Source organism: Cinclus cinclus, chromosome 1 (genome assembly GCF_963662255.1).
Source record: "Cinclus cinclus chromosome 1, bCinCin1.1, whole genome shotgun sequence".
NCBI lineage: Eukaryota > Metazoa > Chordata > Aves > Passeriformes > Cinclidae > Cinclus > Cinclus cinclus.
Genome location: NC_085046.1, coordinates 142,683,171 through 142,701,186, shown reverse-complemented (window position 1 = coordinate 142,701,186; position 18,016 = coordinate 142,683,171). Strand labels below are relative to the sequence as shown.

General features: G+C 38.0%; 1 protein-coding gene across 3 annotated transcripts in view; it reads left to right on the top strand.

The window, feature by feature from the left end:
- The window catches only part of CYRIB (CYFIP related Rac1 interactor B), a 42,420-nt gene that overhangs the window by 16,960 nt on the left and 7,444 nt on the right, over positions 1-18,016 (top strand). The window contains exons 1-7 of one of the 3 annotated variants that reach the window (XM_062491728.1): positions 7,169-7,209; positions 8,190-8,272; positions 14,015-14,136; positions 15,819-15,924; positions 16,941-17,077; positions 17,724-17,801; positions 17,896-18,012. In XM_062491728.1, coding sequence (XP_062347712.1) covers positions 8,200-8,272; positions 14,015-14,136; positions 15,819-15,924; positions 16,941-17,077; positions 17,724-17,801; positions 17,896-18,012 — 633 coding nt within the window. In that variant the 5' untranslated portion in view covers positions 7,169-7,209; positions 8,190-8,199. Of the gene's footprint in view, positions 1-7,126; positions 7,210-8,189; positions 8,273-14,014; positions 14,137-15,818; positions 15,925-16,940; positions 17,078-17,723; positions 17,802-17,895; positions 18,013-18,016 lie in introns of those variants that run through there. The other 2 variants (XM_062491719.1, XM_062491738.1) reach the window with 2 other exon arrangements.

The following is an 18,016-nucleotide window of genomic DNA, read 5'->3' as shown; positions in this document are numbered from 1 at the left end:
TGAAGGGTAAAGCAGAGCAGATTTCTGGAGCAGTCTCTGCCCTGTTCAATACAAGTTCTGTTTTAAAAACAAGTGTAATTCTTCCAGACAAATTGGGCTTATTCCAGACTTGTGTGAGCATGCTTAGTTATTTTATTGTAGCCCCTGTCAAATACATTATTCAGTGTCAGCTGTGCCACTAAAATGTTCCCAAATTAGCAAGGCTCTAAGACTGCTTCTAAAGAAACTGTGGATTCTTCTGTGCCTTTGCCTTGATTTTGTCTAAAAGGAAAAATGGACTGAATAAACACTCCTCTGACCATACTTTACAATTCTGGTTTTGAGGAATGTGAGTCTATTCACTAGACTGTTTTCCCTGGCAGACCTCCATCCTCCTGATATGACAAGTTTTGAATTCAGTTTTGTTCTAAAGGAGACTTTTATTGATGATGTGTGATCTCAAAAAAAACCCCAAACAAATAAAAAAAACCCAAACAAACAAAACCAACTTCAGCTAGAACAGATTATTGTATCGAAGTCAGTTTAGCCAAATGAATTAACATCAGAGGCAGTTTCAAACAGCTCTTCAGTAATCTGAATACTTACTTTCCTGTAAAAAAAAACATTTCCTATCTGGCTGTATAACTTGTTTCTTCAGATAAAATGCTAATTATTGAAGCCCAAATAATTCAGTGAAGTAGGCTGTTCTAGGGGGTTTGGAGGGGGATTTTTGGCCTGCATGTGTTTTACTCTTCTTGTGGTTGTTTTGCAGTCCCTGTTGTGTTGCCACTGGGTGTCAGCAGTGCAGAGCCATGTACAGATCTGGGCATGGGTTTGGACTGGGAGCTCTTTCCTAAAAGTGTCTGTAAAAACTGCTGAAATCTTAATGCTTGCTTGAAAAACTTGGCCATCAATGAAGTAAAACAATGAAGTGTGTTTTGTGCAGAACTGGGGGTGGCTCTGGCAATTCACTTATGTGTTTGATTCAGCACATTTACACAGGTGACACAATTTGCTTGGTTACCTTTAATGTTAGTGATATTATTAAAGCTGTGATTAATCCTGAAATTGAAACCAGCTTATCCATAATATAACTTGTTTCAAGATAATGACACCAATCTTCTTCTTCCTAAATCAAAAGGTGATAATGAGTGATAGCTACTATTTTTTTAAATATTGACTCTAATTTTTTATATTCTGGTATGTATGATATTACTTTGGGATTTTGTATCATGGCAGATCTTTATTGCTTTAAAACACCAGTAACATCAATAGATGAAATTAGAATGTGTCAGAAGGCATCTCTGCTGCTCTAGCACTATTCAGAAGAGAAATAAATATGCATTAGTCTAGGAAAAACATGTTTGTATCCAGGGAGAATGTTGCAGGCATCAGAAAGAGTGATTGCTGCAGTGTATTTTACCAGGCTGTTTCCATCTCTACAGTAGTCTCTAGCATGTCAGGTTGAGGGCAAAAACGTTCTCACTGGTTGTGAAGCTTTGCTGCTTCATTGGCAGAGGAAGCCACACGGGATCCCATAGGCTGCCAGGCTGTGATGCCATGTGTTGCTAAGGGCTGCCCTGGATTCAGCTGATGTGAGCAGACACCTATCCGCTGCCTCGTTTGTTTTTTGTTGATTTTTTTTTTTTCTTCTCCCTGTTCATGGCTAGATACTGTTCAATAAGCCTTGAAACAGACTGATAGGATTATTCATCTAGAAAAACAGTATAGGGAGACATTCAGGAAGTGTTTTGTTTATGTAGTAACATTGCAACTGTTATAACACAGTGGTATTCCACGATAATGCTAGAGTTTTAATGCTATGCATGTTTTTTACTTACTATTTTGCCAAAATATCTCTGAATTGGAGGTTTATGCCACCCTTACATGACTAAATGAAAATTTATAACTCAAATTCCAGGAACAAAATGTTTGTTGTTTCATTCGATGTGCTTTCAGTATAGTGTTGTTCTTAAATACATACAAGATTTTCAGGGTGTACAGTTTTCATACTGCAGATTTTAGAGTTGGGAATAGCCTATGTATATCCAAAAGGTAAGCTGATGTTTTCTTGAAGCAGATTTTCTTCAGGGATTGTAAAAAAATTTTTTAATCTATTTAACTGTTTTTTAAAACTAGTTGGAAAGCATATTATTCTTACAATAGAACAAAAAAACAACAGAAAATATCACTAATGAACACCTTTGTAGTGTTTTGCATGTAATGTGAGTAAGTTCTCCAGCTGCTCACTAATTGCAAGCGATATCTCTGTTAAGGCAGTTTTTCTTCCAGGTGTGAGAGGGGAAATTTCTTTGGTGCTCAGATGAATTTACTTGCATTGTGTATTGCTATTACATTTCCCCTGGGCATAGTCTGGGGGGGTGGGAGGCATTGAAATGTGTTGGGATGTTTTCCACAGGAAGGGCATGCGTGCAAGACTTGTTTTGAAAATATGCCTTTGCTTTCCGCTTGTCTGATCGTGACTCTGCACGCAGCATCACACAACCCCATAAGGCTGTAATGGGCCAAATCATCCTAATCCAATGTGGCATTCCGTATGTCTTCCTCTGCAAGTAGGTCAAGTTTAAGCCATGTTCTTGGCTTGCGCTCTGGTTTCCCATAACCTGCTCCACGTGGCTCGAGTATTGTGCTGGAGTGCAGAGCATGCCAGCAGGGATTCTGGGCAGCCTCACAGGGACAGTCAGTTTTTGGACAGAAGCTAGTGTTTTTGTTCTGCTCTGATCTCGTGATGATGCATTCGTGGCAGGAGAAAACTTCAGTGGTTTAAATGTGTGCTTTTACTGAGTCTTAGGCTGTTAGTTTACCTAATGAGTTGCCTCTGGACACTGCACTATAAAATTTTAAAATCACTAATGCCTCTGGGAGAGAAATTGATTTGCAGGTTTTGAAGTGTACTGTGTTCTGAATAAGAATAGCAAATAAAATTGGATAGAGGTTGATGCTCTGAAGCTGTGGGAAATTTTTCAGGCTGGACATGTGAATATTTTGATGTTAGTGATTGCAATATGCAGAATTCTTGATAATGATTACAGCTTCAGTGTGCATTTTTTTCTGTGTGAGCTGGAAGAGTTGGGGTGTAAAGGTGGGTTAGCACCCCCAGAGGTCACATCCAGTCAGTGCTCTGAATCAATTATTTGTCTCCAAAACAAACCCTGGCTACAGGACATCAAAATGAGCAGTAGTGCTTGGTGATGGCTTTGGTCTTGATATATGCTTAAGTCTTTATTGAATTGGAGCTGATTGATGTGGCAACATGCTCAAGAAGGGTGCAGTAAGTGCTGGGAGATGTTCTTGATTAGGCAATAGAAGCTCAGTGTCAGGGCTACCTAACTGGAACCACATCTGATTTTCTAAACCAGTGATTTAACTTACTTCAGATGAAGTTGTGGACTTGCAAGGAAATTGTAAGAGAGCTTGGTAAACTAATACTGGCTGGGCATGCCACTATGTGTTTAATTACCAAGGTAATTCACAGAACTACCAAAATCTTCATGCTGGTGATGCTTTTACAGGGCATCAAATAGCAGAAAAGGTCTGAAGCTAAATGTCAGTAGCTGGATTTGTAGACTGTTTTTCATTCTATGTACAAATTATCATCATCTTTAGTGTTAGAGCCAGTAGCCGTCCTTCTTTCATGTGTTTTGGGCCCAGAAAAATTGTAAATGATGGGCTATCTTGAACAAAACAAGAACCTCTAGTTAATCTTCTTCTTACCTGTCAGGGGCCTGATGCTTCTCTGAGCTAGGTTGCTTTACTCTAGATTGGTCCAGGTATTCTGCTGGCACAGAACCTTCTCTGAAAGGTCAGATCTCATTTTCCCTTTTGTAGTGCTCCCTCTGAGTATTACAGGTCAGCTCTGCCTGGTGCTCAGTTATACCTTCTGAAGGGAAATAATATACAAAAGTGAAGGACCATCTAACCTTAGCTGTGCATACTGACCTGCAGCTGCTTTCATGGATCTGGGAAGTCCCACAGGTGGCACCGTGGTCTTGTTTCTAAAGGGTCATTTCAGAGCTCAAGAAGGGAGTGCTTAGCTTTGCCAGAACAGCAGATTCTGGCCTTTTTGGCTCTTGCATTCATTACCTGGAATGCTATGCTGAGAGAAAGCATCCTCCAAAGAAGTGCTAGAGAAATTGCTTCTCAATATCTATCTAAATTGAGTTTTCAAGCTCTTCATAACCTAAAGTCTTTTTGCATTGCAGCTGGGAGAAATGGTTGTTTTCACAGTTCTTAAAATACAGCAGGTTTAAGGAATGCTTGAGATACTTCAGTAAATGTTACAGTGCATCTTGAATCAAGTTTCAAAAGTACTGGGTTTGTCCAGTTTCAGCTAGATTTCCATGCACTTTATAAAACCTGAATATACAGTGACTGTTTTGCTGCTAAGAAAGCAAATGTGATTGCACATCTTGTGTGTAAAATTCTGATGTGACTAAAATTTATCAAGGTTTTTTTCAGTACAATGAACACATGAAGGGAGAGGCTTGTTGGGAACTTCATTATGAACAAGTGTTCAAGAAGCTTTGTGTTCATGTAGATTGAAATACATTCCTATTGTGCATCTTGTCATCTTGCTGCTGTCACAATTGAATGAATCCATTATCATCAATTTCTCTCCTTTGCTCAGGGAGGCTCTTCACTGAGCTGTTACCTTTAGATCAGTTGCATCTTCTTCTTGAATATCGCATTGACTGTTCCATTGTACCACCAAAACTTTTGTTATGCTTCTCTATTTGTTAAACTTAGCTCCTGGAAAATAAACCATATATTCTTCCTGGAAAACTTTACTGAGGGACAAAGGTATTTTAATTCAAAACCAAGTCCTCAACTCCCTACTTGTATTAGGAGGTGGTAGGTGCTCAGTGAAACAATCTGTTCTGCAGTGCCTACATGCTCTCCTGTGAACTTAGCTTCAAATTATTTCAACCCTATATGCATGCCCCTACTCTGACCTTCACAAATAATGTTATCCAATATTTAAGCCATGTGCATGAGCATCTTAGCAGACTGGTTAATATCAAAACAAAGGCAAAACCTATACAGAGCCATTTTTTTGAGATATGGAAAATATTTTGTTGGAGGAGGGAATGGTGCAGATGAAGCACAGCAGTAATTGCAGGTTCTCTTTAGGTCTTTAGCACTATTCACTGCCATGTGTTTGCTGCTTGTTTGTTAATGTTGGAATTGAAATATGATATGCTGTTCTGGGGTTGAGGTTTGGTTTTTAAATCTGAATCTGTAAACTGGATCATCATTATGCAGCTTCTACTTCTGTTTTTTTATTGGCCCTGTTGAAAATATTTGCTTAAGGATGCCTCTGTCTGTTCCCCAACAAGAAGAACATTCATAATCTGGAAAACTCTGAAATAAAGTGGTTTATTCAGTCCTGTGTTACAAAACATGCTTGCGAGATATGGAAAAGTAATTCTGCTTTCTGCTGTTGCGTGTTTACACAGCACTGGTGCACATGTAGCTTTAAAATAGTTTGCTCTGCTATGGGATAGAAGATCCTGGAAAAGCTGCCTCTGTGAAGAACCACATTTTAATGGATTAGTTTTCGAGAAGAGTCTCTCAGCTGGACACTCCAATTTAAAAATTCCTTGAATTAATAGGTGCCTCTCACAGGCTGAGAAGTCTCCTCTGAATTTCCAGGCAATAAGTTCAAATTATTGCAAAGCAGGTCTTGCATTTCCTTGAGTTTCAGGGAGAAGGTTGAACATGTGAAAAAGCCAGCATACACCTCCTGTATGCAGAGTCCCCTGTGGTCACCTGGGTTACACTCAGAGTCACAGTGCCCAAAGTCTGGATTCTTAACAGTCATTTGGTCATTCTTAGAAGTTGTTGGAGCAAAGATTTGGGTTCTTTTCAGCAATTTGGGATTAATTGCTCGTTCCTTTTCAAACTTTGTTTAATTGCTGCATCTTGCAGATCCCAAAACATAATTTGTATGCTGTTCTTCGTTTGACCAATGAATCTGTCAGCACAGGTTCTGAAAATTTGTTGTGCCAGAGAATTTGTTTAGACTTCACATTGCTTCAGTTTGCTTGACTCCTAATAAAGTAATGATTCTTGGTATCATGCTGTCTCCCTCTAGGTAACCATGATTGTTCAATAACAGTAAAAATCAGGAAAAAATAGGCCATGTACTTGTTGGTTGGTATCGTTAGATTAATTTAAAAATTGATTTTTTTTATATCTTGTGCTTGAATCCAAATGTCAGATTGTTGATGGCTATTCTTAAATAATTTGAGATGAGATTTTTGGGTGTGTCTTGCTTGTCTTGCAGCAGCACTCTAGTGTGGTCTTGGCATTTCAGAGCAAATAGTTAGTTGGTATATTTTTGGTCTCTGTAAAACATGGGAAGATTCATGAAAAGGCTGCTTTGTTATGAATGCAGTTTTCGTAGTCCTACTGCAGGTATTGATTTCTGAAACTTGTAACGTTTGAAACTGTTTTGATAATTTATCTGATCTCAAATAATCTAACAGCTATTTAATTTTTTTTCCCACTTTTCATTTCTTTTAGCTGGGATGTCACAGCAAACATAAGAAGAACTGTTGAAACTTGATTTTTCTCCTGGTTTTGTAAAAGTCTAGTTTTTGTTTTGCTTTGTGATTTTTGTAACTTTGTGGTTTATTGGGAAAACTGTTCATTGGCCACTGATGACTACTACTGAGAGGCTTTCCAAAATCTGTTTTGGGTTACAGAGAGGTAGTAAAAGAGCGCAATGATGACACCAGTTCCATTTGAGGTTCCTTTTGTCCTAAACAATAATGGGTTTGTTTGGTATTGAGTGCTGCAGTTATGCAAAACAATTGCTCAGTTATCATAGGTCACATGTTCTTTTTATGTATTAAACAAAGATGAAAAAGAGCCAGTAATTCTTATCTTTTTTTTTTTTTTGTCAAAGATTATAACTTTTCCAGTTTTTTCAACAATCACTACTCTCTTAAGAAGAATGGGCATGGAAATGCACTGTACAGTGCAGGAGTTCTGTTCCCCATCAGAAACTGATGAATCCAGAGTGCCAAACACAATGGTAGCCCTGCTCCAGTGAGACCCAGGCGTGTACTTAAAATAGGAAATGGTTATTGGAACTAAATTATTTTGCCATTTTTATTTTTAGGTTGGCTGGCATGGGTAATCTCATTAAGGTGCTAACCAGGGACATAGACCACAATGCAGCACATTTTTTCTTGGATTTTGAAAGTAAGTCTCTCAGCCCTTCACAGCTGGTGCATTTCAAATGGTAACGGTAGGGTTGCTTATACCTGCTGCAGTGAAGGCCAGGGGACTCAATTGCAGAGTTGGAATTTGAAAGAGTTGCATGTGTTTTTTCCGTTCCGTTTCCCCCCCCTTTTTTTCCCCCCTCTCCAGTAGTAGCCAAGGCACCATCATGCTGCTGTGTAAATTTTCTTTCCATGTGCTTAGTCATTTTGGGTCTCTGTGGTCAGTGACGTCCATCCATCTGCCTGCGAATCAAGTAATCATGAAATGAGGAATTCTGTCAGTATGCCATAGTAATCTGTGCTGAGCAGTCGTTCACTGTAATCCTCTTGTACGCAAGAATCATTCCTGATCCTGCTTTGGTCATTCATCGTGCAGTTAATGTGTGGTTTTTTACATCCAAAAGTCTGAGGTGAAACTGTCTGAGTTTCACAGATGTTTTAGGCACCTTGTGTAAAAGATCTGTGGCATATCTCTGTTAGCACTTTCTGCACTCTGAAATGATGTATTATGATTTGGTTTTCTACCATGGCCTTCTGACACAATTATAAGGGCTGACAAAATTAAAGCTTTTTCCTTCTGCTATCTCATCAGGTTAAAATCTAGCGTGGCTGATGCTTTCAAATCTGGTAATTGGCCCTCAAGGCAGTACTCCTGCTCAGGACACTGGTGCTAGGGTGTACTGGGACAGAACAGTCCCTCATAAAGCCTTTGGTTGGATTCTGCCCCTTTCCCAAAGGGGCAGCTCTGAGGTTGGTGACATGGTCACTTCTTAAAGGAAAGCTGCACTGTGGGTCACCAGCTGTGCATCCTCGAGGTGGGGCTGTGCCTACACCTAGCCTGAAGGACGGGTTCGTACATGATGGAACTCTGGTCTTTTCCCACTGCTTCAATCGACTACATTTGGGATGTTCTTTCTTATAAAAAGAAAATTTTCTTTTCTCTCATTCTTGTCTTGGCAGGTACCTTAACATGGGGAACCTTCTAAAAGTTTTGACATGCACAGACCTTGAGCAGGGGCCAAATTTTTTCCTTGATTTTGAAAGTGAGAAGATGATTTTATATATCTATTACTCTTTGCCTGCAGTAGACTGCATTTGTCATGTACTAAATGTATGTTTTCATTTTGCCATCCTTCTAAGTGCTTTGCATGCCTGAGCTATGAATAATTGTTCAGTGAACTTTGGTAGAAAGCAATAACCTCTTCTAAAATATCCTCAGGTCCTAAAATGTAACATTTTCATTTTAGGAAGGGCTTTCAAATTGTATTTCACTGTTGAAACCTGATTTGGTTCTTGTTTTTTAAACCAAAATTCTGCTTGCTTTTAATCAAAATATGAAGAACAGTTATAATTATTTGAAGACTTACTGGTGTTGCAGCTGACTTACTCAAATTTGTGAGTTTTGTCCCATGCTCCTTAAAGGAAGAACTGGAAATGAAACCTGATTCTCATCACTTCCAATGTGACTTAATAATGCTGCATACACAGGCCGGCTCACGGCAGCTATTCATAGCTCCTGCAACTTCACATTAAAGGTTATATGTGAACCTGACTGGATCTGGCACTGAAATTTAACCTCACGCCTTCTTAGAAGGGGGTCTCAGTGTGTATAGAGATGAAATTGATTTTGAAAAGAGGAGACATGTAGCTTGTCTGATCAATGCCAGGTGTTCTAGAAGGTTCACATATGTCAGTATTTCTGCTTTTAGTTTTTGTTGCCTGATACAGTATTAGCCTAAGAATGGCAGGTAAGTGTTGCTGGCTTCTGCTATGCATGTTTAATTACTTTCTTTTGGGATGTGCTGTTTCTTTAGCCAGCTGTACATCAGCAAGCATAATGTAAGATTAATGTTCAAGCACGTTTTGACCATGTAATAGAATAAAATGGGATAGTGTAATTAAAAAACTGATTAATTATTATGATATGGATAATTTGAGGTGCATTATATATTTTTCCCCGGAATTGTTTTTCAGTTGTTTGATGAAACGGTAGCAGTTTTTTATATTAGTTATAATAGAGAAGCAAATGCTTGAATAAATACAGTTTTGCTTCAATGGCATTTAAAGCTATAATGTCTCTAAACCCTTACCCTGTAGTGTTGATTTTTAATCACTTGTGTCTTCTGAATATATTGTTATTGGAATACGCTAGCCATGCAAATTGTTCATAAAGGGAAGATTATCAAGGCCTGTGTTCAAAAATCAGAAAGCAAAATTTGTCTAAGACCAATTCTCGCATGTTGTCATAATAGGTAAAATTTAGTGAAGTGTGAGAACTCGTGTATGAGGCCATTGGAGTTGTGAAGCTGCAGCTTAATCTACAAATATTGAAAATTTAATTGGAATAAATGAAATTCACGTTAGCTGGATAGAAGAGGCATAGTACTAAAATAAATGTCAATAAAAATTTCTCACCTTTTTTCTTTTTAAATAGATTCTTTAGCTATCAGTTTTGTTTTAAAATGCATGTTTTGAGCATGAACAGGATTTGGCATGAGAGTAAGCAGGTTGCTGACATGAAATGCTTTCATATGCAGTCAAATTAGGTGACTTATATTATGGCTGAATTGTTAGACTGTTCTTTGTTCATTTTGGACCCTGTTCTGCATTTGTTTCTGCTGCTATACTGTATGTCTGTGCTTCTTTCTCCTCTGTTTCAGATAGCTTGCCTTGACAGGATCTTGGCTTTGACACAGCCAAGATCTTTCTTCAAGACTTGGCACTTAGTCTTGTGATACTTAATGTTGTGGTTTTGTGTGGAAGGACAAGTAAGCTCTGTATTAAAAACAAATTTGCCAATTCTGTGTTACGCCTGGCCCAATAATAGGCAGTTTGAAGTCTTTTGTTGTTAAATCCATGTATGTGAGCAGGCTCTAATGTTTCTTACATAGTACCATTAGGAACTGAAACCTAATGTTCATGAAGCTTTGTAGTGCTAGAAACTTCAAATTTACAAAGGTTTTAAACTTTTAACCCTTATTTTTTCCCATAGATGTTTATTTTGGTGATATATTCCAGTGATTGGTGTGACTGACTATCAGAATCCATGTAAAAAATATGATGAGCTGTAGGCTTTTCCTTGCCTCCACACTGGTTAAGCTTATGCTTTCTTCGGTCATTCACCTGACCTGCTTGAAGTTAATAGTTGTCTTGAGTCTTCATTTAGAGTCTGTGCAGCGCCATTAGAACATGAGCAAAGTGCACAGTTAAATACTGTTTGCATAAAACAACCACCTAAAATGTGGGAAACTTAGAGCTCAACTTTTACATTGGTGTCATTACTGTCCCAGCTGTAAATTCTTTCCAAATTTACTGATTTGAATAGTAGCTATAATACTGTGTACTTTGAAATGGTGGTATCAAGCTAGCACTGACAGTATCCTGCATTATCTCCAGAGGAATTGGCCAGGTTTCAGAGGAGCCACAGAGACAGCATTCTCCATAGTAATGCCAGCAGAGATGAATAAATTATTTCATCTCCAGCAGTCTGGCTTTTTTTTTCCCCTTGTTTGTGAGTTTTGTCCCAGACAGTTTCAGATGACTTGATGTGTTCATCCCTGGGAAAAATCTCACTTTAAATAGTTTGTTGTGCAGTGTAAACTTTTAACCCCAAATTTCTCTCCCTACTGGTTCTGTAGGCTAGCCAAATATTATTTTAATAGTCATGTGTGTGTTCCCCGCATGCAATATGTTGTCTCACTTTTGTAGTACTTAGTTCACATAATGGCGTTTGTATATTGTTTCCAGTCTCCTCTTCTGTCTCTAACACATTACTGTGTAAGCATTCTGAACTCTAAGTGTATATTGCATCTAGTGCAGTAACATTCTGATTAAACACAAATTAATTTAAAGACGAACTCCCATTTACTTGCAGAAGCTCAGTCTTCTCTTTTCTTACCATTGGATTAAAAATAATAAAGTTGCCCCGAATAACCAGGGGTCAGCTCCTGTGGTCAGAATATCAAACCTCACATCTGTGTGAGCTGTGCTGTGCTTACTGCGTTTGTACTTTCTATGGAAAGCATTGCTGATAAAGGCACAGTCCTGTTGTAATCTTGTGGCAGGAACTTAAATGGACAGAGGAGAAGGGAAATCCATGAAGTTGTCTATCTTCTTCATCCTTTTGTTTGGATGCCTGGCACTGCTGGCTTCTTTTTCTTAGCTGCCAAGAGTAACTCCAGAAGTGCAACTCCCTTTCCTGCTCTGTGCACTCCACTTTGGGGAAAAGGAGTTCCACAGTTCTCAGGTGAAGGTCCTGTAGGTTGAGCTCTCAGGTACGTATTGAAGGGTGCTGTTCCCATAGTATGGGGATGTTGCCTCCATCTATTCAAGATGATAACAGTGCTTAGGAAGAGGGACCTCTCATTTGTCCTTCCCTGTGATGGGTTTTCAGAATACAATGCCCTGACCAGCACTGGGAAGCAAATAGACCAATTTTGCTCTGGGCCAGCCAGAATTAGGCCCTGAAGATTTTTTATATCATGCCTTTTAGCCCCATTCTAATAACATCTAAAATGTTTTGTGAAGGGATTATAAAATAATTTAAATTTCCCTTTAAAATTTGACCTCCCTGTTAGAGAGGGCAGAGGAAATTAGATGGGACAAATAACTCAGTACCTACTTGGTTTTCAAATAGATTGATATTTAGAAGTTTGTATCATTTGAAACAAACAAGCAAATAAAAAACCCCACCACCCCAACAAATGAAATACCTGCCATTACTTTAGGTTTCCTGGAACATTTTAAGGAAATGAAATACAGTGGTTGGCTATTTACATCCTACACTAAGAGAGGTGATGATGGTGTTGATTTGCCTAGCCAGCTGTCCAGTGCAGACCAGTACATTTGTATTTGGAAGATGATTTTCATTTCTAAACATAGAGGATCACAGCGCTGCAGCTGTTTTGCTTGTTGGTGGATTTTGCAATGAGGAGCAGGAGTTCTTTTGGGCCCTTCTGCTCTGCCCCTCCCAATCTTGAGAAATGAACTCTCCTTACTACACAGGGTAAAGGAAAAATGGCATGAAAAATTAAATAGGCAGGAGATGTTCTCAGCGTGAGACAATCCAAGTGACAAGTCTTGATTGCATTATTTAACAATACAATCTGGAATGCTACAGAGCTTCACGTCTTAGTCTGTATTTCACTATAACATTTCATGTTCGTGCATGAACTGCTGCCAGTCAACTGGTGCTTCCCTGTCTGCTCTTTTCCCTCATTTTTTGTCTTCATTTCTTTCAGCAGTCTTCAGCAGCTTTCAAAATTATGTGACCTTTGTGATGATCTGAAAAGCACTGGCCACTTTTACTCGATGCCTAATCAATGTGGTGCTCTTTTATTTACTTATTTATTTTCAAAGGAGTGACCAGGTTCTTTTTAACCTGTGCTAATTCTTGGTGTTTCTCAAAATACCAGTTAAACTGTTGCAAGGTCTATACATAGGCATATTTGCTAATAATGCCCACTCTTTATGCATTAAACTATAAAAACAAGAGGTATTATGCAAAAATTACAGCAAAATCCAGACAGGCAATGTATGTAAAATTTATTTTCTCCTAATACAAACTTTGTTTTCTCTTGTGTTTTTATAGTGTGTAACACTAAGATACTGTGGGAGTTTTATTTCAAATGTAAAGACGTACCTAACTTCTATGGGAAGTTGCACATATAGATCATGGAAAAAACACTTCTAAAAAGACATTTTCCAGATTCTTTCAACTGCACAAAATCATGAGGATATATTGTCCTTAGATAGCTTTTGTCTGCCCCTATAAAAAAGAATCTATTGTTAATACCCTAATGTTTGGCATTGGAAATAATGGACTAAAATACAATGATATTTATTCCATAACATATTTTTCCCATGTTAATAGAGAAGTGGGGTTTTTTACAAGAACTTTAGTAGATAACTTCTTTTTTTTTTTTTTTAAATATGAGTCTAAAAGAAACTAACCTTATAGCTCCCATCAGCATTTTAAAAGAAAATATTTTGGTTCAGGTAAACCATGTTTGAGATACTTGTCCTAGGTGATTGTTTTTAAAGGTTAAAAACTTTTGTTGATTCTTCTCAAAACATACTTCTTACAGAATCACATTTCATTAAAAATATACATTTAGCTTTTTGAAATTATAACCCAATATACTTCTGGGAAACCCTTAGCTAATTAGAAAAAAAAAATGGGAGACAGGTTATATCTTTAAAACAGGGGCTCACACTAGATCTTTCTGTTCTCAGCTCTGATTTTGCAATGAGTGCAGTAAAGAATATGTTTTGAGAATTAAATCTGTTTAAAAGTGAAAGATATGGCTCCTTTCCCAAGCAGGTAAAGATGGGGCAGACAAGATGGAAAATAATCTGATGCAGTATTTCTAGATAACAGTAGACATGGACACCTCCTGTGCTGCCTGCAGTGAGTGTGTCTTTTGAGTGCTTACCTAAGTTTCTTCCAGTGAGCCTCTACTGCACGCCAAGGTGAGATTATGTGGTAGTCATAAAGACAGCTCATCAGGATATCTTCTCCTGAGTTTTAAATATAAACAAGTCAAGAAGATAGAATCCATTGAAGTTTTGGGATTGTAAATGAGGAAACTACTAAAATGGATACAAGTATTCAGTTATATTGTACAGTTGGAGTTCCTTATACATTGTAGTAGCTCTTCAGAGAATGAAAATTCTTGATGAGTTGCTGCATGAAGAATTTGTCCTGTAGGTGGTGTTGTGCCTATTGAATTCCGTGTTGTTGTTAAAAATAAATATATATACATTTAATATGTTCTGCTGTTTAGATGCCCAACCTACAGAATCTGAAAAGGAAATTTATAATCAGGTGAATGTAGTGTTAAAGGATGCAGAAGGAATACTGGAAGACTTGCAGTCATATAGAGGAGCTGGCCATGAAATACGAGAGGTGAGCTAGAGCATTACAACTGTGCACAACCTGTGGTTGTTCATTGTCTGATCCTAACCAAATACTGCTGGGGTTTAACTTTGCTTGCAGGAGCTGTTTTGGCAGAGCATGTTGTCTATTAAAATCACTGTCTTGATTTTCTGCTCTGGAATGTTTCTTTTTAACAGCAAAACAGATGTTGCTTGTTTCAGTCATATTAATCCACATATGTAATAGCAAATGATGCTTCTCAGAGTTTTTGGAGTATTATTGCTATTGATTTTTCTTTGTATTCTTACAAACTCTTCTTGAGTTAATAGTGAATTTGGAAAGAGTGTGGTGTGGCAACAGTGCAATACTGAGTAGTGTTGACATCCTCTTGTATGGTAACTGGAGAAGCCCATTTTGGTAATCCTAACACAAGAGGCATCTCCTTTTCAATCCCTTTTAATTGTCTTTTATTTACTTTTATTTACTAAAGTAGATGTTTGGAGCAGAAGCAAAATTCCTGTATAGAATGTCACTCCATTTTTAATTTGTTTAATAAAGGGTGGAATAAATATTCTCCCAACCCTCTTTTTTTCTCCTCACATGCAGCAATGGGGGCTGCTTTGCTTATAAAGGAAGGAGTTGGTTACTGTAACATACCCTTAAGAAGTAGTGTTAGAGAGGAGTCTCTACTCACTCCATAGCAATTTGAGATATGCAAAGCCATTCATCTTTGAGAGTTTTTCTTTCCATGGAATTGATAAGGTAGGTTTAAGAAGGATAACTGTGTCACACAAAACCATTAGGAGGGGAGGTAGCTTACTTGTTCTTCAAGGAAGAAGTGTGTTCAGGGACAGGCTGTAGGATCAGGCAGGAATGTGTGTCTGCAGATGCCAGGGGGAAAGGAGAGGTATTCCTCTGAGAGGAAGTAGACATGGAAGGAAGGAAACTTTCTAGGGAGGAGTGTGCTGCAAGCCATAGCCCATGGTTGACTGAAACAGTTCTTGAAATCAAGAATTTGACAGTGAAGACGCTGCAGGAGAGTTATGAGCATTTTTATTTCTGTTTTATTACTATATTTTCAGTTGCTAACTGGAGAGGTTGAATTTAAGGTATATGTCTGGGAAGTTTACTGTAAAGACAAAGTCTATAAATATATCCCTCAGAGTGTGGTATATGTTATGTCCTCGAGGTGCTTTATGTTGTTGATTATGCCCAAATGTTCCTACTGTAATAATAAGCCTGAATTTCACAGCAATTTTTTTCTTTGCAAATTTGGAAATTAGTGATAAATACCAACATTAAGATGAGGTTTTGATCACTATTTTTTGGGGTTTTTTTGCTTGGAGTAAGCACAGTAAAGTTGTTAATTTTAGTTAACTAGGTCTGGTTATGTAAATTTTCTTATCTGAGTAACTTGATTTTTAACAGTTTCTTTATACTCTCTCCAAGCTGTTTTCCTGTTCAGGATGCTTACTTTCAACTCAAATTTTTAGACCTTTTTGGAACAGACATGGGTTAGTACATGCTTGTCTCTCAACTGAAAACTTCTTAGTAGGTAGATTTTTAATTATTAGTTCTTCAAACAATTGTCCTGTATTGGTGCTTTGTTTTTTTTTTTTTTTTTTGTTTTGTTGTTTGGAGTTGCTTTGTCAGCAGTGCATCAGTTATTCCCAATCTAAGAATACTTTTCTCCTCTCTTTTTCTAATTTAAGGCAATACAGCATCCAAATGATGAGAAGCTCCAAGAGAAGGCATGGGGTGCAGTTGTTCCGCTAGTAGGCAAACTAAAGAAATTCTATGAATTTTCTCAAAGACTAGGTAAATGGGAAGGTGTTAACTTGGGGTTTTTTTGTCTTCATTAATTAGTATATTTGTCATATTCAGATGTGATCACATCTAGGTCAACTTCATTGTGGAAAAGAGCTGATACTGCACAGATTCCTTCATACACTGGGTGACAGCAAACTTGCTTCAGTGGATACCTGAGAGGAGAGAGAGAATGGGATCATCCTTGTTACTATTCCTCTACTCCTTTAGTAACTCAAGAAAGCAGTAACCAGCTGATTGACTAGAAATTATCAGACTAAATAATCAGGAATTTATTCTGTCAGTGTTTCTGATACCGAGAGTAATTAAGAGACACTATTTCCTCCCTAAACACCAGAAATCATTTTCTGTGTTGAAATGCCTAATCTTGGTTCATACATATGCAGTACTTGAGATGGTGCTTCATGCCTCTTCTGAAACTCAGTGATGTGGTGGCTATGCTGATAAAACCTGAGACTTGTTTTTTTTCACCAGCTTTCTGTTGGTATATCACTTTTTATTGGATTTATTAACATAGCTTGTAAAATATGTGTTTAAAACATGGAAACTTTTTGTAGGCAAGTTCTGCTTTTTAAAATGGGTGAGATATTTTTCTCAAGAAGATGAACAGGAAGCTGGATTATAGATTTATCTTAAATAAGGCGTGACTTCTGTTTACAGCTATGCTATGTGCCTCTTGTATTCTGTGTTCTCCTTATGGCTGAAGTCTGCTAACACAGGGTGTTGAAATATGCTCTACACAAATGTTGCAGGCAAGGCTTGAGTAAAACTTTCCAAGAAGTCTTTTGCGGCTGTCAGTGCTGATGAGACCTGGTCTGTACAGCAATTTGTATCTAAATGTGACACCAGTTGACACATAGATAAGCAAGCCATGAAGTCTTTTTATTATTAATCACTATGTATTTTGGCAGCTGTGTATTTTAAATCTAGCATGCAGATTATCAGCCAGTGTTGATACGAGAAGCAGGTGCAGTTGTGCGTTGCGAACTCCTCTCCTGTTGTTCCAGAGGCAGGACTGCGGGGCCTGCTGGGAGCCCTGACGAGCACTCCGTATTCCCCAACACAGCACCTGGAGCGAGAGCAGGCTCTTGCTAAGCAGTTTGCAGAAATTCTTCACTTTACACTCCGGTTTGATGAGCTCAAGGTAAGAGCTTGTAATCGGGCGGGATAGAAAAAGAAGCCAAGTCTGTTTACTGAAACAATCTGGGTTGTGTTTTGTTCTGAAGTAGAACGTGCAGTGCATACTCAAATATCCGATATGCTTGGCTTGCTCTCTTGAGAGAGCTAACTTGACCTAGAGTTAGATTAAACTGGAAAGCAGATGAAATATCATATTAGCTTTAGGCACTTGTTGTATTTCAGTTCACATTAATCATGTCTCTTCACCCAAATTTGGCATATCACTTGGGATAATGCTGCTGCTTTTAGCTTGTGTGCACCCATAGTTCAGCTATTTTCTTGCTAATGTGCAAAGAAGTAAGCTGGAATGGTAATTAATTTACTGGTCTGATTCTTGGAGTCAAATTAGCAAAGTGATTTTTTTCAACCTACTAATTTCCAGCTTGTATTTAGGAGGATGCTCCTTTTCTCATTCCTGTTGGAGCTTGTTCTGAATCTGAGAAACCAAAAAGCTTTATGTTGTGCTTACCAGTTCCCAGCATATCACAGGCCTTTTTGCTTCATTTCAGGAAGTTGAATATTTTCTTTTTCTGGGTGTATTATATTTTATGAAAACTTGTCCTTACTTTTCTTGAATTTGTCACAACTCTCTTGCTTCCATATCTACATAGATGACAAATCCTGCTATACAGAATGACTTCAGCTACTACAGAAGAACTCTGAGCCGTATGAGGATTAACAATGTCCCAGTAGGTAACCCTTGGATAAGATGAAATGCAGTCTTCTGCTACCACCTCTCCTTTCCATGGACAGAACAACTAAACCCTTTCTTCTGTTTTTTAGGCAGAGGGAGAAAATGAAGTAAATAATGAGTTGGCAAACAGAATGTCTTTATTTTATGCTGAAGCAACGCCAATGTTGAAAACCTTAAGTGATGCCACAACAAAGTTTGTGTCAGAGGTAA